The 22728-nt window shown below is 40.5% G+C and overlaps 1 protein-coding gene across 1 annotated transcript in view; it reads right to left on the bottom strand.

The window, feature by feature from the left end:
- The window catches only part of NEK11 (NIMA related kinase 11), a 289042-nt gene that overhangs the window by 210778 nt on the left and 55536 nt on the right, over positions 1-22728 (bottom strand). Inside the window, 2 exon segments of the mRNA XM_057545576.1 lie at positions 4152-4270; positions 16708-16873. Of these exon segments, the coding sequence (XP_057401559.1) occupies positions 4152-4270; positions 16708-16873 (285 nt within the window).

The following is a 22728-nucleotide window of genomic DNA, read 5'->3' as shown; positions in this document are numbered from 1 at the left end:
TTGGGAAAACTGGACAGGTACATGGAAAAGTATGAAATTAGAACACTCCCTGACACCATACACAAAAATAAACTCAAAATGGATTAAAGACCTAAATGTAAGGCCAGACACTATCAAACTCTTAGAGGAAAACATAGGCAGAACACTCTATGACATAAATCACAGCAAAATCCTTTTTGACCCAGCTCCTAGAGAAATGGAAATAAAAACAAAAATAAACAAATGGGACCTAATGAAACTTAAAAGCTTTTGCACAGCAAAGGAAACCATAAACAAGACCAAAAGACAACCCTCAGAATGGGAGAAAATATTTGCAAATGAAGCAACTGACAAAGGATTAATCTCCAAGATTTACAAGTAGCTCATGCAGCTCAATAACAAAAAAACAAACAACCCAATCCAAAAACGGGCAGAAGACCTAAATAGACATTTCTCCATTGAAGACATACTGATTGCCAACAAACACATGAAAGAATGTTCAACATTATTAATCATTAGAGAAATGCAAATCAAAACTACAATGAGATATCATCTCACACCGGTCAGAATGGCCATCATCAGAAAATCTAGAAAAAATAAATGCTGGAGAGGGTGTGGAGAAAAGTTCTGTTCTGTTCTGCTTGCACTGTTGGTAGGAATGTAAATTGATACAGCCACTATGGAGAACAGTATGGAGGTTCCTTAAAAAACTAAAAATAGAACTACCATACGACCCAGCAATCCCACTACTGGGCATATACCCTGAGAAAACCATAATTCAAAAAGAGTCATGTACCAAAATGTTCATTGCAGCTCTATTTACAATAGCCAGGACATGGAAGCAACCTAAATGTCCATCATCGGATGAATGGATAAAGAAGATGTGGCACATATATACAATGGAATATTACTCAGCCATAAAAAGAAATGAAATGGAGTTATTTGTAGTGAGGTGGATGGAGTTAGAGTCTGTCATACAGAGTGAAGTAAGTCAGAAAGAGAAAAACAAATACTGTATGCTAACACATATGTATGGAATCTAAGGGGAAAAAAAAAAGGTCATGAAGAACCTAGTGGCAAGACGGGAATAAAGACACAGACCTACTAGAGAATGGACTTGAGGATATGGGGAGGGGGAAGGGTAAGCTGTGACAAAGTGAGAGAGTGGCATGGACATATATACACTCCCAAACGTAAAATAGATAGCTAGTGGGAAGCAACCGCATAGCACAGGGAAATCAGCTCTGTGCTTTGTTACCACTTAGAGGTGTGGGATAGGGAGGGTGGGAGGGAGGGAGATGCAAGAGGGAAGAGATATGGGAACATATGTATATGTATAACTGATTCACTTTGTTATAAAGCAGAAACTAACACACCATTGTAAAGCAATTATACTCCAATACAGATGTTAAATAACTAAATAACTAAATAACTAACTAACTAACTAAATAAATAAGTGTTTGGCTTTGGAGGTATCAATACTACCAAACATTTTTCCCAAGTAGTTTTACCAATTCACACCCTAACAGCAATGTAAGAGAATTCCAATAGCTCCACCTCCTTGCCAATACTCGTTATTGTCAGAGATTTTTAACCCCTTCTGGTGGCTAGGCCCTCATTCTATATTGAATTACAACCACAAACAATAACACTTACACAGGGCTTGACAATTTGCAAACTTTCTAAGTGTGTAGTATCTCAAAGCATATTCCCCACAGCCCTATAAAGTAAGCAAGGAGAGTCCCATTATGATCTCTATTTTATAGATGAGGAAACAAAGGCTCAGAAAGGTTAAGCAGATCGCCCAAGGCCATAAGCCACATGCAGTAGAGACCATGAACTCTGTATATCCACCATGCTATGCGGTTTACAGTTATTGGGGGACATGTTTTATCTCTGTTAGTTTACTAACAGCTCTTCGAGGTTAGGCTTTATTTTAACTTAACACTATTTAATAAATGAATGAATGAACTTAAATATAAAATTGAAATTTCTCCATCTATAGAGAAAAACTTTACAATAATTTGTTACAGTAACATAATGAGGGACTTCCCTGGTGGCGCAGTGGTGAAGAACCTGCCTGCCAATGCAGGGGACACAGGTTCAAGCCCTGGTCCAGGAAGATCCCACATGCCACGGAGCAACTAAGCCCGTGTACCACAACTACTGAACCTGTGCTCTAGAGCCCGTGAGCCACAACTACTGAGCCAGCGTGCCACAACTACTGAAGCACGCCTGCCACAACTACTGAAACCTGTGTGCCTAGAGCCTGTGCTCCACAATGAGAAGCCACTGCAATGAGAAGCCCCGCACCGCAATGAAGAGGAGCCCCCGATTGCCTCAAACTAGAGAAAGACTGCAGGCAGCAAGGAAGACCCAACGCAGCCAAAAATAAATAAATAAGTTTATTTTAAAAATAATAATAATAACATAATGAAAGAAGCATCATCATTTGTTATCTGAATCACAAAGTGTGGTATTTCAGATCCACAGATCCACAAATACCGAAACATTTAGCCCTATTTAATGACTTTCTTAGAATGGTGAAGGATTCAAAACAAATTTAAATCCTCTCTTGGAAGGATTTTTTTAAACACTTTTTTCTTTTTTTTAAATTAATTTATTTTTTGGCTGCGTTAGGCCTTTGTTGCTGCACGTGGGCTTTCTCTAGTTGCGGCGAGCGGGGGCTACTCTTCATTGTGGTGCACGGGCTTCTCATTGTGGTGGCTTCTCTTGTTGTAGAGCATGGGCTCTAGGCACAAGGGCTTCAGTAGTTGCAGCACGTGGGCTCAGCTGTTCTGCAGCATGTGGGATCTTCTTCCCAGACCAGTGCTCAAACCCATGTCCCCTGCATTGGCAGGTGGATTCTTAACCAGTGTGCCACCAGGGAAGTCCCTTGAAGGATTATTTTTAACTCATTTATTTTAACTATTACTAAGCAGACCCAAAATGTATTAAAAAATGTTTGGGTTCCTAAATCAACCAGATTTCAGTTTTATATTTTACACACTGAACACCAAAGTTGGCATCTTTATATGTGTTGTTTTCCTTGTGTCTAAGTTAACAAATATGCCAAGGAATAGTAGAGAAAATAAAAGGAATACGAATGTAACTGTATGCACACAGAAGTCTTATATTCAGCAGCTTTGGTAGTTTATTAAAAGATTATTTGATATTCTTTTATCATTGTCTCTTAGGATAGTTTGACACCATTCAAAAGATTGTTGTGAGTTGTCAATAAGTCAGTGGCTGTCTGTCTCATCAAGCATGTGTTTCAGAAGATACACGGCAAAGCACAGAATAATCGGATTACTTTTTATGCCATCAGAAAGCAAAGATGACACATTTAAGCTATTTGACATTCATGGACAGCCAGGCGTTGGTGTCCCCTACAAACTCCCACTTTTGTTCAAGAAGAATGTTATGTTCTGCCCCATCCTAAGTTGAAAGCTAACATGGACCCCTCACAGCATCTACTTTTATTTGTCTATGTATGTTCATCTTTTCAAATGCATTCATATCATGTTATGAGCCTATAAAACATTTAACATCTAAAACATCTTGCTTTTGACCTGTGAAAAAAATAGTAAAAAGTTTTAAAACACATTTTTGAGGCTGGGATTGCAAAGACAAATTATAAACAACTGAACCATAAGCATACTTTGACCTTCTTTATCGGATATTTAATGTCAAAACTGACTGGTCTGAACACTTATATCTTCTGCCTCAATTCCTTTAGCTCATCTTGGAATGTGAGCACAGCTAGATGTGCACTGACACACTCCAAAATAACCCCGCCGTCTATCTGCAGCATGCTAGGGTATTCACAGCTCAAGCCTGCTGGAAGATGTAATAAATTCATAGCAAGCTAAAGGTATCTGAGAATTGCTTGTGGCTCACAGGATAGGATCAGATATAGAGGAATGTGTTTAATACAAGTTTCTGTCTTGTATTTAAGGCCAGTTTGATTTCTAGAACAACAACAAAAAAGGTAATCAAATAAATCCTCTAATCATTCGACAGTTTCCTATGGAAAAACATATCATCGATGTTTAACTACAGTCATTTACCTTTGGACTTGCTTCCTTTCAATTCTACCTCCCAAATTTCATTTTTCAAGTTCAGATGTGACTGTTAAAAAAACACTGTCCTTCAGTAACAAATGAACATACCTTTCATGAATGTAGTCAACTCCCAGCAACAGCTGGATAAACCATTCTATTATTTGACTCTCTGGAAAGGTTTTTCCAGCTTCTTTATATTCCTGAATTTTATAGTCCAGATCTCGGCCCTGAAACAAAATAGCATAATTTTTCGTATTTTCCTTCAGTTAGGAATTTAAAATCAATCTCTCTTAACAAGAGCTGACGCACAGCGGCCATTGTTAATAACAGCACAGTGGGGTCGCACTGGCGCTTGGGAACTATCGCTGCACAGACCCTCTCCTGACCAAACGCTGCCAGCCTCCTGAGCCCTCTTCTCAAACAGGCATCCACTTTCGCCTATAAAGCCTTGAACAAATGCTAACATATTTCTAACAGCTTAAGGTCACATTCCTAGGATGACCCTCGTCCCCCTTAAAGTGCCTGCTTGAGAAAACTCAAGGCTGCCGAAGGAACTGACTATTCCAGCCATACCTCAAGATGGAGCCCCTGTCCCCTGCTCTCTGGGGAGGGCAGGAGCCCAACTTCAATAAGTGCCAGTTAGCAAGCCCAGGTGGTTTCACAGGAACCAACCCCCTTCCCACTTTCTGCAATATGTCAGTCCCCTGACTCTGCTCAGGCCCCCTGCCTGCATTGCCTCCCCTGCCCCCCACTCCCTCCCTCTCCCTTTAATTCACCCAATTACTTTGCACACAGCACAGTGGAGCTCAGCTCTTTCCCCTCCTGTCAGTGGTTACTGAAGAAACTCTGTTTTCAGTGCTTTAACTATTGTCCAGCTGTGTTTATCTTTGACACCATACAAGAACAAAATCCTTCTAAAGGGCCTTAACTTTTATTACATTACCTAAATTCTACCTAAAAATTGTCTTTATTATATTACATTACATATTTATATGTACTTGCATAAAACTAGGAATAATTCTCCTTATGCTTGGAGTTTTATATAACTATAGAACCCTAACATGTATACAAATTAAAAACACAGAGCCAATAAAATTCAAATTAGTGAAGTTAATTTAGTATCAAGTGGTGATGTTTTGGTGCTTACATTGTGCATATGGTGCTGGTGCTGGAGTATCGATCCTTTTCAGTTTGTCAAGCCCTGACTCTTGCATCCTGGAGATGGCCTCTCTCTCGTCTTCTCTATTTAACTACAGCAACTCTCAGGAATACAGCCCCTGCTGATTCCTGCGGGGCCCACACACATCATTTAAGCATTAGCAGTCTCTGTCCTACTACTCACTGCTGTTCAGTTAAGGAATAACACTTGGTGCCAAAAACTAATCCAGATCACAAATGACAAACACCTAAAATTGCCTGGTAGTGTCTGATACAAGACCATTTCTGATTATGCTGATATTAATGTATGTAATCTACCATAGAAATGAAGACACTAAGTGTTAAATTCTCTTAGAGAACTGCTATACCTTATCCCTTTTACCTTAAAATACTGAAAAATTAGAGACAATTCAAAAGGCTTTCCTCTGAAGAAAAGGACGGGTTAACTGCGACTGTGTTTGGTCTTTGGAGGATGCCAACAACACAGGCCCACAAAGAGAAGAGGCACTTGCTCCACCCCTAAGGAGCATCAGAGCCAAACATTAAGTAAGCTACGCAGACTATTCCTGACAGAGTCATCATCATTAGATGCAAAGGAAAAGCACTCATCGGCAATGAAACAATCAAAGAAAAATAACTTCTAAATGAACAACATCAGGTCAACTGACTAACTCATGTGTAATGCATTTTTATTTCCCTTCAGTGCAATGTACAAATATTTGCCTAGCATTTTCTCTCCTTCTACACAGGGCATGACGAGTCAAAAGTGGCATATTAAACAACTCGCACCCTCACTCAAACTCGATATCTGGCTGGATTTTCTGGGCCAAGGCGATCAAAGTTTAAGGAATGAATTGAATATTTGACTCCTTGTCAAAAAGACCCACATTTCCTTCTCATTCTCCAAACCTGCCTTTATAGCCTCTCTTTTTAATCCTAGAGTTTATCAAAATTCTGTTGGATCATACAAGTTGTAGTGTCATAATGTTTCTAGAAGTTGCAGAGAACATTTTTTGACATCAGATTATTATAGCATCCTGTGAAGTAGACATTGAAAAGTCCTTCAGAAGAAAGGTGAGCTGTAAATGTATGTATTTTTCCAAACCCAGATTTCCTTTTCTACCCAAGAGGACTTTAGCAAACCTTTCTCTCACACAAAAAAGAAAATAATTTTTAATAAAAAAACAAGATCTCCTTTCAATATCCCATTTAGATTCTCAGAATATGATAAAACAACTTCAGTGGCAAAAAGATAATTATCTACATGTTGCCATCTCCTTCCTGAATAGCTTGAGATAAGAAGTGACAGAAAGAAAGCCAAGAAAGCAGGAAGGAGGGAGAAAAAGAAGGAAGGAAGGAAGGAAGGAAAAAAGGAAAGGGGGGAAGGAGTGAGGGAGGGAGGAAGGAAGGTTGGAAGGAAGGAAGGAAGGTCGGAAGGGAGGGAGGAAGGAAGGAAGAGGGAGGGAAGAAAGAAAGGAAACGGAAAAAAAAAGAAGAAAAGGTTGCCTTAAAGAAATATCAATGAAGTTAACAGCTTCAACCCAATGTTTCCTACTTTAGGAAGGTCATACATAAGTACAGTCACCCCTATGAAAATGGCCTTTGTGATGTAATTGTCTGCCTCAATAATACTGAAATTTGGAGAAATTTTTATGTTCAAATAACATTTCTTTCAGGAATTTGTCTCCAAACCTCAATGCTTCTTTTCATTTCCTATGGTCATTTTAAAACTATATTAGTTAAAGAAATACAAATTCCTACCACATTTGTATCAGCTTCGGTATTGTTTTCCTTGTGAGTGAGCAGAATTACTTTCCCTGTGAGTCGTCTTGCCATAGACGAGCACACTCCCTGGGTGACATTCATTATTAGTCTGACTATCACCTCCTTATGCTCCCCCCTCAAGTAGTGAGTAGAGGTTGCTTACCTGTTTCCTGCATTGATGTTAAGTGTGTGCACATTTCCTATGACTAAAGAAATATATACTTAGACTATTGGGGAAAAAAAAAGGAATAGGGCCTTCAATACTAGGCCTCAAAGTGAAATGTCAAAAGAGGGTACACAAACACCTCCTTCTCAGGTAGAACCATAAGAAGAAGAAATGTACTAGTTCTTAGCATTAAGCAAGGGACATGTTCTATTGACAAGAGGACAGAATGCCAAAAGATCAGATTAATTGGGGAGCTGGGTCTTATCCTCCTCAAGTTACTCCCCCTGCAGTTTTCATTCTGCATGTTTATCTGCAAGAAAAACTATTTGTTTTGTATTTACTTTGTTCTTTAATAAACACTCTGTAGATTTTCTTAGGATTTAACTAAGGTAGTCAAGTCACTCACAAATTAAGACACAACAAATTTCATATAAAAAAGAAACAATTTTTTGTGAAGCAGTCTGATTTTAATTCAGCAATATGAAAAGCATTTATTTCTTTTGCCAAGCCATTATCAAAGTAAAAATCAAATGTTTCGGATGAAATGTCACACCTTGGTTTAAGAAGTTCTTATTACAATATCTGTAGGCTCATTCTGTTTCCTTGACTTTGAGAAATATTTAATGATGACTTTTATTGCTAAGGCAACTCTAATGAAAAGGGTATTGACTTAAATTTGAACCAATATTAATATTGCCCTAAATCTATACTGCTGACAGAAAATGCTTTCCTTTACTAATATCATCCCTCAAAAGTTGCAATAAAAGCCTTGATGTTAACTTCTAAGGTTTCAAAAATCTGTAACCCAAAATGTGCCATTTGATGGATTAATGGTCTTGCCTCCTTCTGCCGTCCAAGTTAGCCAACATCAGATTGACTTTGAAACACCAAGACCTTGAAGAAATGAAGAGCAACTCAAATACAGTGTCTGAACTCCATCTTTAATTGACATTAAAAAGTTTTAAAACCTAAAAGGATTTGATTTTAAAAATTAATCCGTGTTTTTTAAGTCATCAATAGAAGCACTTACATTCAGTTTAAAAGACAGAGGAGAGCCTTCTCAGAGCCTGAATACAGTGAGACTGCAATGTTCAGAGCATACACAAAGGGCAAAACAATCTCAGGATTTCAGGGCTGGAAGGAGCTTGAAAAATTGTTCTGCCCTACTTCTTCATTTTAAAATGAACACGCTGCCCCTGATTAATTCCCTGGGCCGACATCTTAAGATGCAGCTCCCTCACACTCTACATCTCCTTTAACTAAGGTTCTGAGACATCTTTCCAGTGGACCTCAAAATTTTGCATATATCAGATACATTCAAGTTGCTTGTTTAAAATGCATATTCCTGGGCTGTATCAACAGAGACTCTGATTCAGTAAATTAGGAGAGGACCAGGGAATCTGTATTTTTTAAAATAAATTTATTTATTTATTTATTTTCTTTTTTGGCTGTGTTGGGTCTTCGTTACTGCGCGCGGGCGTTCTCTAGTTTCTGCGAGCAGGGGCTACTCTTCGTTGTGGTGCATGGGCTGCTCATTGAGGTGGTTTCTCTTGTTGCAGAGCACGGGCTCTAGGCATGTGGGCTTCAGTAGTTGTGGCACGCGGGCTCAGGAGTTGTGGCTTGCGGGCTCTAGAGCGCAGGCTCAGTAGTTGTGGCACACGGGCTTAGTTGCTCCACGGCATGTGGGATCTTCCTGGACCAGGGCTCGAACCCGTGTACCCTGAATTGGCAGGCAGATTCTTAACCACTGCGCCACCAGGGAAGCCTGGAATTTGTATTTTTAAACAAGCATCCTAAGTGACTCTGGGACAGGCCATAGACTGCATTTTAAGAAAGTGCTGCTAGATAATAACACAAATGGGCCAAATACTTAACATCTCACCTATTAATGGAAACATTTTGTCCAATAGTTTGAAAAATTCCAAAGGCAAAAGCTGTATTTGAGAAAGTCTGGGTTGAATAAAAATTATTTTATAATATATTTTTAAATTTGTAAATGGAGTTCATAAAAAGTGGGGAAAATGTCAAACCACGTTATGCTCTTAAAAGCAAAATAAGAAGATCCAGTTTCTAAATAGTTACTAAAGAATGCCATGTAGTATCGTGACATTTATGTCTTGATAATATAACTGAGCACTCTTGGGTTTAGTTGCTAATTTTCTTTCAAATTCTTTTAGAGGAAATTTTCTTCCTGCTGAGGTAAATGTACATAAATAAGAATAAAGTGGTAGAATTTATTTTTTTTTAAGAAGTGACATGAAATAATGCTTTCACCTATAAATCACTGGACTGTTTTTTTAAAATAAACTATTTGGAGTGGTTTATTCTGATTCTATTTTTGATCACATATTTATATAAAGTCATATATGATAGCTAAAGCCACACTCCAAATGCCAAAAGTTCTACTGGGCTTATGAATTGCTTGATATTAGTGCATTCATACATTTCTCTTAAATGAAACTAGTTTTTTTTTTCAATTTTTACATCAACAATTTTAAATAAAACTCAGTGGCCTTATTTTTAAACTCTTTTTTTGTGAAAAGCTTAAAATATTTCATAGTTTAAACAAAGAAAGTAAACGGAACAAGTCAAATGATTTTACTTATGGTACTTACAAAGATCATGAACAGATAAGTTTAGGTAGATAAGTTTAGGTGTATAAAAACACAAGATACATATTATTTACAGTCTTCTTTAGCTGAATAAAGTCTAGACCCATAGAACTGGCACAGTGAATTCAGGGAGGCCTACATAGCCAGGCAGGAGCTGCCCAGGAAAACCAGAGGGCTCTGATGGGATGCACCTCTCTGAAGATAACTCTAGTTCCCTTAATCAGCAGCAATTCCAGCAATGCAGACCACTGAAGACAGCCCTGATGTGCGGACACCTGGAGCTCACACTGGGAAGGATAATGCTATAGACAATGTTCGTGTCCCCCGAAATGCATATGCTGAAATCCTAACCCCACAGTGTGATGGTATTAAGAGGTGAGGCCTTCGGGAAGTGAACAGATCATAAGGGTAGAGCCCTCATGAATAGGATTAGTGCCTTTATGAAAGAGACCCCAGAGAGTTCCCTCCCAGCTTCTGCCATGTGAGGACACAGCAAGAAGACGGCCATCTACAAACCAGGAATTGGGTTCTCATCAGACACTGAATCTGCCAGAACCTTGATCTTAGACTTCCCAGCCTCCAGAACTGTGAGAAATAAATGTATGTTGTTTATAAGGCACACAGTCCACGGTATTTTGTTATAGCAGCCTGAACGGACTAAGACAGAAGGTCACTAATCAATGCCACAAAGATCAATATACCAGGAGTGTCTCTCATCCATGGCCTCAGACAGAGCTTCAGCAGTGGCTTTAAAGGACAACAAAGGGTTTGTCTCTAACAGTAGACCCAAGACATCCAGCATGAAGTTGTAAGGACCCTCTGAGAACCAGTAAGCCTGGTGGTGCATGTCATTGCCAAATTCACTTGCAAGAGTCTACAGAGACTCACTAGAATTTCAACATTATAAAACTCAACCCACTTACTTGGTTTATTTAAACAATTTGCATAAATGAGAAACATAAGAGGAGATTTAAAATGTTCTTTTTATATAACAAACAGATCCTTAGAAAGTACTTGCTTGAATGTTGCTATTGGACCCATTAGTGTTTAAAATTTTCCATGTTTCCTCCTTCTGGCATGAATCCTCACACTAAAGGCTGCAAGCCAAAAACTCAGAGGTAAAAATTAGCTTGCCTTCTAGAAAACAACCTGGGGGGAGAGTGAGGTCACACTGAAATCATGAACTATTATAAAGACAGCTTCCATTATTGACAGTCTATTATGTGCAAAGGTCTGATAGTCCCTTTTTTAACTTTATTTTAACTCATAAAGTTAATAAATTAACTTTATCATTTCAAATACCTATAAAAAGCTAATAATATACTAGGTGTTGTTTACTCTATCTTAAAATTAGGGTAGGGGTCAGAAAAATGAAATAACTTGTTCAAGGAAATGGACCAAGATTTGAACAGAAGTCAGTGTGATGCCAGAGTCCACACACTTTCTACTGTTTCAAACCCTATCTAGTCCCCTATTGATAGAAAATACAATAATTAATTATATTATCATTACATTAAGACATATGTGTGTGTACAAATTGATATACATGTGTTTTTGTGTCTATGTATATGTATGTATTATATAGAGATAGATAAAGATACAGAACATAAGTGAGAATAAGCCAAGGGAAGGAGAAGCTTTCCCATAAAACAGGATGATCTGGTGGACGTGCACTGTGAGATGATTACCACAGTCAAGTTGATTGACACATCCAATATCTCACATGGTTCCTGTGTGTGTGTGTTGAGAGCACTTGAGATCTACTCTCTTGGCAAATTTGAAGTGTCTAAGTGCAGTATTGTTAATCATGGTCACCATGCTGTACATCAGATTCCCCAGAGCCTGTTCATCTTGCAAACGAAAGTGTTAGCTTTATATTTTGCATAATTCACCCAGACAGGCTTGATTAGTGTGGCTGTGTTAAAATCTATGTTTAGTGCCACATGTTTGGTTAACATTGTTGATATGAACAATAAAACAATCCATCTCTATTGATTCATGTCCGGGTAGAAGTAGATAATTTCATGCTTGGGAAGGTAGGCACCATGAACTATTTGGTTGACTCTATTAAATATTAAGGGAGGAATAGGAGCAATCCAAGTAAAAGAAAAACAGGAGCAGCTTTCCCTATAACCCCTGTGGTCCTGGTCCTGGTCCTGGTCCTGGATGAAATCCAACATTCCAGCCATGTGATTGCCAGAAAATCACCTCTCTGGGGTCCCGTTTCCTCATCTACAAAATACAGTTTATAGATAAGAACCCACTTCTCCTTCAAAAAGGATGGGGGCATGTTTAGAGGACACAGGGGCCAATCTGAAGGAGCCCCACTAGCCGAAGCTGGACCAATTTGAGAAAGAAAATTAATAATGACAGCATTGGGCTATAACCCATAGAATAAAATAAATATCCATGAGTCCATACTGATACAAACAATTGAATAAAGACATCAATGGAGGAGAAGGAACAGTGGAATAGCTCTAACAGGAGAACCCTAATTAGTCAATGTAGAAAGAATGAGGGAAATACATAATCACCATTAGGCAAATCTCACAGTAAAAACTGCTCCAGGCAACTACCACTGAAAAAATGCTAAAATCAGGGCATGAAAGTTTGAGGAGAAACAGGATAGAAGGTTGCTCAGGGAGCCCGGAGAATAAGGCAGGTAATTTTCACGAATAACAGCACCCAGCTGGTGGCCTGAGCAGAAAACCACAGCCACCAGCAGAGCCAGCCAGACTCCCCTGTTCTCAGCTGAGCTTCATCTTTGCTCAGTGCTCCATAAACACTGACACGGTTTTCTTCTATGACTATATTTTTCTGTTTCCACACTGGCCATTCTCCCTTTTTTGCAGTTCTCGGCCCTGGCTGCCCATTAGAATCTCCTGGAGAGCTTTCAAAAATCCTGATGCCTGGGTCGTTCCCCAGACCAATTAAATCAGACTTTCTGAAGGAGGGCCTCAGCCCTCAGGAGTTTTGAAAGCTTTTCAGGTGATTCCAGTGTGCAGCCAAGGTTAGGCACTACAACTATATTGATATAATTTTTATTTAGCTATGTTAATATCACAGTGCGGGAAACAGACAAGTCCAACCTTCCCCGCTTTCTGACAAAATGCTTTCAACATATATGACAGATAGAAGGATCCAAAATTTTACCATCAGCATTTGACAGAAATAAGGTGAGAGGCAGCTGGAAGCAAGTGGTAAAGAATTCGTCAAAAGAAAAGAAATTTCCTGAGTGCTAACTTCTTTGTGGCTCATTACATGGGTTCATGATGCGATGCAAAAATGAATCAGAAAAAGATCAATCCCACACGCTGAGAGTCTGATCTGAGATGGATGATACTATGTATAATGTGCTGTGTGTCACCGAGTTGAAATGCGATGAGAGTTGGGGATCGGGTGAGGAGTGATTTCCAGCCAGGAGATTATAGGAATCTTTGTAGAGTGGGTGACATTTCAGCGGGCCTGGGAGGATGGGTGGGAACTGAAAACATGGGGCCAGGAGGAAGGACATTCTGAAAGGGCACAGATGAAGAGGTGGGAAACTGTGGAGGAGGGACAGGGGACAGCAAGTTGTCCCATTTCCCTGGCTGGAGGAGAATGGAAGGCACCAATACCTGAAACAGTCTGTCAGTTTGGTAGTTTGGGTACTATTCCCCATCAAAGATTTGGTTAGATCTTGACAAGAAGTTGTGAGAATTGAGTAATTTGCTTTTTACACTCATAATCTGATGTGATGTGTCCAAAGGGTTGGGTGGTGGACATAGCAGCCTCGTGAATGCATTTATATGTGTGTATTTCAATCTTGCAAGGCCCCAAATTAAATTACAGAAGAGGGAACTTGGGGATTAAAAAACCCAGCTATTTCAATGGTGATAACATTTTTCTGTTAGGTGCAAGTCTGGCCATCTGACATTTCCAATATTATTATTTTACCTCAATAAGAGGATAATGCCAGGTTTGTGTGAGTTAAGCTCATGAAGGTGAGAAATATCTCGGTTAGCAAGGAGAACTAGCGACCCCCACACGTCATTCCTCAGGGAAGCGCGTCCTGACAGCTCAGCAGGTGGAACAGGGAAGCCCAGCAGCTGCTCCCCGGCCAGCGGCCGTCACCATGGCAACGCCCCCGGGTGGGAGGAGCAGCTCAGCCCGTGGAAACCTCCAGCATTTAAAAAGTAATGCAGATGATCCTGGATTGGATCCTGCTCGAGAAAAAGACATTCTTATAGAAATGTCCTTTCTAAAGACATAACTGGGACAAATGGGCTCAATTTGAGTGTGAATTGTGGATTAGATGCGTGGTTCTCAAACTGCAGTGTGCTTTAGCCTCACCTGGTGGGCTTGTCAAAACACAGATAGCCAGATCCCACCCCCAGAATTTCTAATTCACTGTGGCTGTGGTGGAAGCTAACAATCTGTATCTCTAAGGAAAGATCCCAAATGATGCTGATGCTGCTGGTCTGGGATCACACACTGAGAACCACTGGATTACATACCAGCATTGCATCGATGTTAATTTCCTGATTTTGATCTTCGTACTGTAGGTATGTTAAGGAAATGTCCTTGGCCTTAGAAAACACTCACAGGAGGATTTAGGACAAAGGGGCATCATGTCTGCAACTTACTCTCAAGTGGTTCAGGAAAAAATAGATAGATAAATAGATAGAGAGAGAGAAAGAAAGAATAAATAGAATAATAAAGCAAATGTGAAAAAATAACAATTGATAAATCTGGGCGAAGTGTATATGGGAGTTCACTGTGTTCTGTAAATTTTCTAGTAGATTAAAATTACATGAAAATTAATAATTAAAAATTAATATAAGGAGAAAAAGTTATAGCTTATCATCTAGCTCTGTTCAATATCGTAGCCACCAGCTACACATGGTTATTTACATTTAAAGTAATTAAAATTAAATAAAGTTTAACATCCAGCTCGTCAACCATACTAGCCATATTTCATCAGGTGCTAAAGGGTCGAATGTGACTAGCAACTACCATATTGGACAGCACAAATATAGAGTATTACCATCATCACACAAAGTTCCACTGGACAGTCCTCACTACAGTGAAAAATATTTTAAGATCGTGAGAGTCTCTTTGGAAAATTCAGTGTGCCGAGAGCAGCAGCAGAGGTAGCAGTAATAGGCATAAGCAATAGGAGTCAGTTGCTTCCCACATAAGATAGTTTATTAACTGAATGGGGCAAAAAGAAGAAAATGATTAAATTATAGCTGATGGATCATAGTGTAGCTATATTTGTAAATCCCTGGGTTTTGCATGGATCAGTGACATAATTGCCGGAGCAGCTGTTCTTACCCATGGACCTCATCATTTTACTGATTTTCTTAACAATCTGTTGGATGAAGGAGAAATAAGCACCTAAATGTCCTGGTTCTTTTTCTTTTCTTCCCCCCCTTCTCCTTCAAGCAGAGGAGGGGCAAGACTGGATGGGGAAACTCCCAGCAAGGCTGTGCCAGGGAGACTGTCCTGAAGGGGAACAGCCAAGACCTGGATGATATCAAATTTTCAGATATTCTAACTTTGCTACTGGTTTCATTTTGGATGACACATCAGCTACCATGTAAAGCACAGCGAGGCTGGTTTTTGTTGCTATCTTTACTCCTTCCGATTTGCTTCCCCTCCTTCCTCTTCTTTTCCGCACCTCAGACACCCAACACCCTCTGACCCAAACAGGCCTGCCTCCCCCTCTAAAGAGCATCTTCTTTCTTCCCAGAGTCATTCTCTTGGGCCCCAGCAACACCCAGGTGATGAACTGAATACATTCTAAACTATGAATAGAATCAGATTCTCCCAAGGTACATTTGGCCAACACTAGCTCTCAGAATGTTCTGGGAGATAGTGTCTGAGCAAGGTCATGTTTGGATATTCTCCTTCTGACCCAACCCCTGTAACTCCCCTCTCCCTAGCCTCTCAGGAGTGACCACCCAGACCCACATATGCTGCACCTTGTCAGCCCCAAGCCACCTCCACCCGGCACCTTTCTCAGCAGCTTCATGTTCACTTGGGCTCAGTAAAATGCACAGCTATTATCACTTGGGGAGAACATGGAATGGCAGGGAAAACTGCAAATACCTGAAGCCATAAATCACAAATCAGTTAATATGAAGGATTTTCATGGGGGAAATGAGCCATATTCCCATTTCCAAGTGTCCATTAGGGAAAATGAACCACAGAGCTAGAACCCAGGACTCAGGAGGTGTCCCTCTGCTCTGTCCAGCCCTCTGTTACGGCATTTAAATGTCCATCTAATAATCGAACCGTTGTCGGAGGCTTGGAGAATGCACCCCCCCACACACACACACCAAAAAAAAATATGCTGGATCGTTTTTCTGCAGCAATTCCTCCTTAAAATACATTCACTCTGAGTTTTCCAAGAAAGAGAAACCCTTCATCAGAAACAAGTTTGTCAGTTACATAGAGATGATCACTCTTAGCAGCAAGACACGTCCCAGGTATTTATAGTTCACCTTGTGGTTGGCTAATTAAACTTCTGAGATGTCTCTTTACAGACAGCTTTTTACTATGAAACATGTATATATATATTTTTTTAATTTACTTATTTTATTTATCTTTGGCTGCATTGGGTCTTCATTGCTGCGTGCAGGCTTTCTCTAGTTGTGGCGAGTGGGGGTTACTCTTGGTTGCGGTGCACGGGCTTCTCATTGCGGTGGCTTCTATTGTTGCGGAGCACAGGCTCTAGGTGCGCAGGCTTCAGTAGTTGTGGCACGCAGGCTCAGTAGTTGTGGCTCGTGGGCTCTAGAGCACAGTCTCAGTAGTTGTGGTGCACGGGCTTAGTTGCTCCGCGGCATGGGGGATCTTCCCGGACCAGGACTCGAATCCATGTCCCCTGCATTGGCAGGCGGATTCTTAACCACTGCGCCACCAGGGAAGCCTTATGAAATATATTTTTATTAAGGTTTCAAAAAGAGAAGGAGAGTCTCACCTCACAGTACTCTGTGATAATGCAGAAACTATCTTGCTCCACAAAGCTCGCGTGAAACTTGACAATGGCTGGATAGTCCAGCTTGGAAAGGAGCTGGGCCTCCAAAGTGGCCTGCACAGTCTCATTTGGATTGAATTCTTCAATAGAGATTTCCTTCAGGACCTTTCTGTAGCCAAAAAAGAAAAAAAAATTTTAATACATTTAGAACTAAAAAACACATTTAATAGATATGAACAGTGGTGCAGGACCATCTAATTAATGCCCAGGCTGTGACCTACTCAGAGGTCTGCTATCACCGGTGACTCCTGGGCACCCTGGGTCTGCCTCTGTCCTGGCAGTGCCCTCCACACCTGCGGCCCTAGTTTGGTCACACGGGGCAGAGACAGGGCTAATCTTGAGTGGCGTGGCTGAAGCGGCTCTTCCTCAGCCTCTAGGTGTCTCTGTTTCTCCTTGCCTCTCTCAGGCATCTCTGTTTCTGTCTTTTTCTGTCTCTTTGTGTGTTTTCTGTCTCTACTTATCTGTTTTCCTGTTTCTGTCTGCTTTTCTATTTCTCTCACTATTCCTATCTTGGTATCTCTCTGTCTCTGTCTCTCTCTCTCAATATATATATATATATATATATGTGTGTGTGTGTGTATGTGTGTGTGAATATAATATAATTATAAAAATCTGTCACTCTGTCTCTCTGCATCTGTCTTATTCTCTTTTTGACTCTCTCTTTTCCTCTCTGACTCTCTCTCTGCCTCTGCATGTATGTATAAATACACATGCTTCTCTCTGTCTCTCAGCTCTAAAATTTTCCAAATCTATCAGCTTAATATCAGCACAATCAATATCTACTTATTTTCTTTTTAAAACTATCCTTGGCATATCATACTTTATTGCTACCAGTATTTAGGAGAAGAAAAAAATCTAAAAACATTGACAGAGGTATTCAAGCATGTATAAGTGGAACAAGAGCTCATTACATCTCCAAATTATTAATTTAAAAATTGTGATAACTAATGAGGAGTGGACCAAAACATTATCTCTTCCCATCTACAGAAAGAAACAGACTGATGACCAAACCAATTACAGTGCCACGGTGTAAACAGATTGCTGGGAGAAGCACTTTAGACCACCAATTATGTATGCAGACAGATTCCACTGATTATAAGTGAGCTTTAGCTGTTCATTAAGTTCTGCAGGACCTGTACTAGAAGACATTTTGCAGTAATGTTATTTAAGAGTAACTACCTATGCATATTAATGAAAATGTATTTATAGTAGAAGCTCTCTTAATTAAAGGCCCTTTAACCAAATCCTAGATTAACCAGAGCTCTGCAGTCCTTTCTAACAGATGCCAATGGCCACCTTTGTGTTGGGGACGCGGTGGCCAGCAGGTGCTCTCTGGACCACCTTCCAGTTGAGGTGTTTACCCAAGTCATAGCGTCTATTCCCAAACTTGTTTATGCCACTCGTGCCCAGTATTGTAAATCTGTGACTTAAATATGACAAACTGATGAAGGGTGAGTGAGTGTTGTCTCTGCTAGGGAAACTAAGTGTCAAATGCTTACCACAAAGCTTAATAATGACAAGTTGAAAAAAAAAATGCTGCTAAAGAAGTAATTGATAAGACAGTTCTAAAACATTGGTTTAAAAATGTAAAAATCTAGCATTCTGAACTGAGATTGCTAAATCCTCATTCTACTTTAAAGAAGGTAAACTTGGAAAACTTAATCAACTTAACATGGGTAAGTTTATGCAAAAAAGATGAAGTGACCTCTCATTAGAGGACATCAGATGTTGGCTGCACAACAAAAATGAGAGAAAATGTACAACGATATGTTTTAAGTTGATGTAAACATTTTAGTTATGTCATTTCATTTTAAAATTGTTCCCTTATGTAACCAAGGACCAGCCCCAATAACACTGGACAGGGGCCATCACATTAGTTCTGTTAGGTCTTGAACACACTACCAGGCCCCTACTTGATAATGGAGTGGATTCTGGAGAAATTCTTGCTTGGTAACGTGTTCTATAGAGAGATTGTTCTAGCAAGAATTTGGTTAAAAATGACCTCATGTTATTAAGAGTGGCGTCTCAAACTGTTTGGTATAATAAAGGAGCTTGAAATGACAGACGCGGCTGTTTTCCTGTAACTTCTAAAAATGACAAAGCTGCAAGCCAAATGACATCTTCATGGTACTTTTCCAGTACTTACTGCACCCCAGCCAACGTGCAGTTGTAAAAGTCACAGTGGTTAATTTATATAGCACGGCGATATAAAGTCTCACACAAACTTGCAATATTCTCTTGCTGTGAAGGAACAAATGCTATTGAAAGATTTAAGATACTTATTTTTTCTTGCAAACATCAACTATTGTGCAACAGGGCATGAGATTTTACATATAGTTACCTGAGCCCCGTCTGGCAGCCTGATGATAAGGCATAAAATCTCATTTGCCCACAGCTTAGCAGACGAAGGTAAGGCTGTCAAGACAGGTGATATCTAATATAATCACCTCTGGCAGATGTGGAGATATTCCACCTTTCTTACCTAAAACTGATAGAGGAAACTCTCATTGCGTGTCACATAATGTGAGAGCCTTATCAGCCGAGCAGAACGCAGAAACTGACCAAGTCAAGGAAGCTTGTCCCTGGCTCAGTGACACTCAGCCTGTCACCCTCTCCTAAGTAATAGGACAGATATTTATTTTATCAGAACTTCAGCTGTTCAGGAGAAACTTTTTAGCAGCTGCAAAAACAGGCACCCCTTCAGACTCACTCATTTTGCAAACTTTCTGTTCTCTTTCCCAAGTGGCATGTTTCTTTCTAGAATCAGTAGTGAACTGACAAACTTTGGAGAGTGACTGGAAATTTGGGATAACTATAGCTAATTTCATTCCCTTCAAACTGGCCCACCTTCCATACAAATGGGGCAGATGATATCTTTGAGAAGTTCAGGGTTATTTTCCCCAAATTTCCCTGTAGTCTTTCACGTATTTCCCATTGAACAAGTAGCATAGGCTGCCTCAGGAAAAAGATGACATCACAAACTACAGAGAATATGAGTCAAATCCTTGGCTTTTGATTTTCCAAAGGAGAGACCAAGGCCAAAGAGAAAAGATCCGAAGGAGCACCTGACCAGTGGCGTGAGTGTCCTCCCTGCCCGATGTGAGAGAGACCCTCGGGACCAGACGGAGGGGAGGCAAGAACATTAGGTACTGCTGAGCCCTTGAAAATAGTTCATGTCCCCCAGGCCGTGTCCTGGGGGACAGAACTCCCAGATGGGGAGAAGAGCCCCAGAGCAGAAGCCCTGCTATATTTCCAAAGCAGGAACCTCACATTTCCTTGTGTCCAGCAAGGGGTAGGAGTGAAAGAAAGGTCTTCAAGGGGCAAGTAAACCAAGGGGCCTAAGAGTTCTGGAATCTCAGTGAGGAGTGCTGTGTGTGTAGTGGTGTAGTGGGCTCTGAGAATTTGTCACCCCTGCCCTTGGGTCTCCTGAGGAAGACAGATAGTAAACAGAGCAGTGTGCATAAATGTGTGTATATGACTATGTTTGTATTTTCTAAAACTTCAAATCAAGCTGGGTGCTACAAAGTTAGGGTAAGTGATGTCTGAGGCCCTCCTGATTTAAGCTGCCGTAACTCTCTAATTTGATCAGCAGCTACTGCAGCCACTGAGGGCAAATCCACAGGAAACAGATTTTAACTGCAGCTTAAATAAGACAGTAATATTTTTTGCTTTTTAAAAAATTCAATATTCACCCGTTTAACAGATTATTAAATCTGCTCAGGACTTCCAAAGTAAGAATTTTCATCCATCTAGCAAGGCTGCAATTATGTTAACTAATCCTTTCTTAAATGGTCAGCTCTCTTTTTTTTTCTAATTTACAAGGAAATATAGTTTTATTACAGAAAAATTTGAAAACAAAACATAGTCCACAATCCACTACAGAGATCATCAGCAGTAACAATTTTGTGTACTTCCTTCACATCTTTTTGCTACACATATTTTTAACACTAGAGGCCAGTTTAGACAATTTGCCTGCTATTTTCACGAGACAGTATCATAGCAGAAATCTGTAATTTGTGGCTGCGCAGTGTCTTTAGACAGCCTCCCTACATTGTAGTAGACCCTTGGGCTGTGGGTCCTGCCTTCTCTAGATAAAAACAGACAGACAACAATTCCTCCATCTCCCACCTGCCTTGAGTTGGGGTGCCAGTGTGGGACCTAGGTTCTGCCAGTCAGCTGGACCAAGCCGGGACCTTGCCTTGGGTGTGAGCTGTGTGGAAGGACAGGGCAGGCACAGGACCTCTCTTCGCTAATACAGGTGTCCTAAGAAAGAGCGTGGGCCTGGGGGCAGTGGCAGTGGGCCAATTCCAGGCTGACATTCCTGGAAATTTAGCCTCCCCTGCCCCACAGCCTCCCGCAGCTGTGAGAGCCATCTGTGTTCAGAATAAATCCCCTTCTGCCTCAACCGTGCAGAGGGCGGCTACTCATATCTGCGTCTAGAGCCCTGACGCACGTGATTATGCATCACAGAAGCACCGTGAGATGTTCCCGTGAAGCACTGACTTTGAGATAATGAAAACTGAACCTCCAAAAATTTGACTCATTTAGGTTAATTTTTATTCATTTATTTGAGTCTTAAAACTTAGGATCTTCTGAGGGATTTAGGGCCTTTTATGGGTAGAAGTATCATGAGAGTGGAAAAACATCCTTTTAAAAGTTACTTAATCCCCTTTAATATGACATATAACTTTAAAACGTAAAGGGACGTGAAAAAATGGCAGTGATATTTGTTCCAAAAAGTGGCACATTAATAAAAGATGGGAAAGCCAGCCGGGAACTAAAGGCACCTAAAGGAGTAGCTGAAAAAACATTGTAGGTGTTAGTGGAGAGTATACTACAGATGGAATTTTATTTTATTTCAGTTGTTTTTCCTTCTTTCAGCAATTCAGAAATATTTTTAATGTCTGTGACCAGAGAAAAAGATAATATTATTTTATGGATCATCATCATATGCCATAATCTATGAGCTGCCTTTGTTTTTTTGCTTGTTTGTTTTTTTATTTTATTTATTTATATTTATTTTTGGCTGCATTAGGTCTTCGTTTCTGTGCGAGGGCTTTCTCTAGTTGCGGTGAGCGGGGGCCACTCTTCATCACAGCGCGCGGGCCTCTCACTGTCGCGGCCTCTCTTGTTGCGGAGCACAGGCTCCAGATGCGCAGGCTCAGTAGTTGTGGCTCACGGGCCTAGTTGCTCCGCGGCATGTGGGATCTTCCCAGACCAGGGCTTGAACCCGTGTCCCCTGCATTGGCAGGCAGATTCTCAACCACTGCGCCACCAGGGAAGCCCTGCCTTTGTTTTTAACAATTAAATCCCTGATCCCACCTTGTTTCAGGGCACAAACTCTGATTCATCTGGTCTTTTCCTCTCCACCCCTGATCACAGGCATGTTGCCGTTTTTGGACACAGACGGAGCTCAGATGACATCACCATACAGTGCAGGGACAGCAAGCCTCAGGTGCCCATGGCAGACACCAGCAACTAAGGAGCAAAATCCTTCTGCTGAGCCCGACTTCAGACTCCACGCAAGTGCCAGGCAGCCACTGCCAAATACCTTCACATCAAAAATTCCACATTTCTGTTATTTCACCATCTATTGACTGCCTTCGGTATGCCAAACACAGTGTCATGTTCTGGGGATAGAAAGATGAAAAAGATAAAACTCCGGCCCTCCAAGAAAGCTCAGTCTCATGGGGAAGGCCAACAAGTACAAAAATAGTTGAACAACTTCACAATAAATGCAATAATAGAGCTGGGGATGGGGTGAGGACCCCTAACTCTCCTTTGAGAAGAGAAAAAACGCAAAATCTATAGACTAGAGCCCCAGGACATTCACTTTTGCACACGGAAACTACTTTGTAGTAAGCTGAATTGCCTTCTCCCCAGGTGGATTCCAAGTAGCAAAAGAAATGAATTTATCGTTCTTTATAATTTGCCCTGTATAAACCAATAGCCAGTAGAGGGACA

The sequence above is a fragment of the Balaenoptera acutorostrata genome, chromosome 4, assembly GCF_949987535.1.
Source record: "Balaenoptera acutorostrata chromosome 4, mBalAcu1.1, whole genome shotgun sequence".
NCBI lineage: Eukaryota > Metazoa > Chordata > Mammalia > Artiodactyla > Balaenopteridae > Balaenoptera > Balaenoptera acutorostrata.
This window is presented reverse-complemented; position numbering and strand designations above follow the sequence as displayed.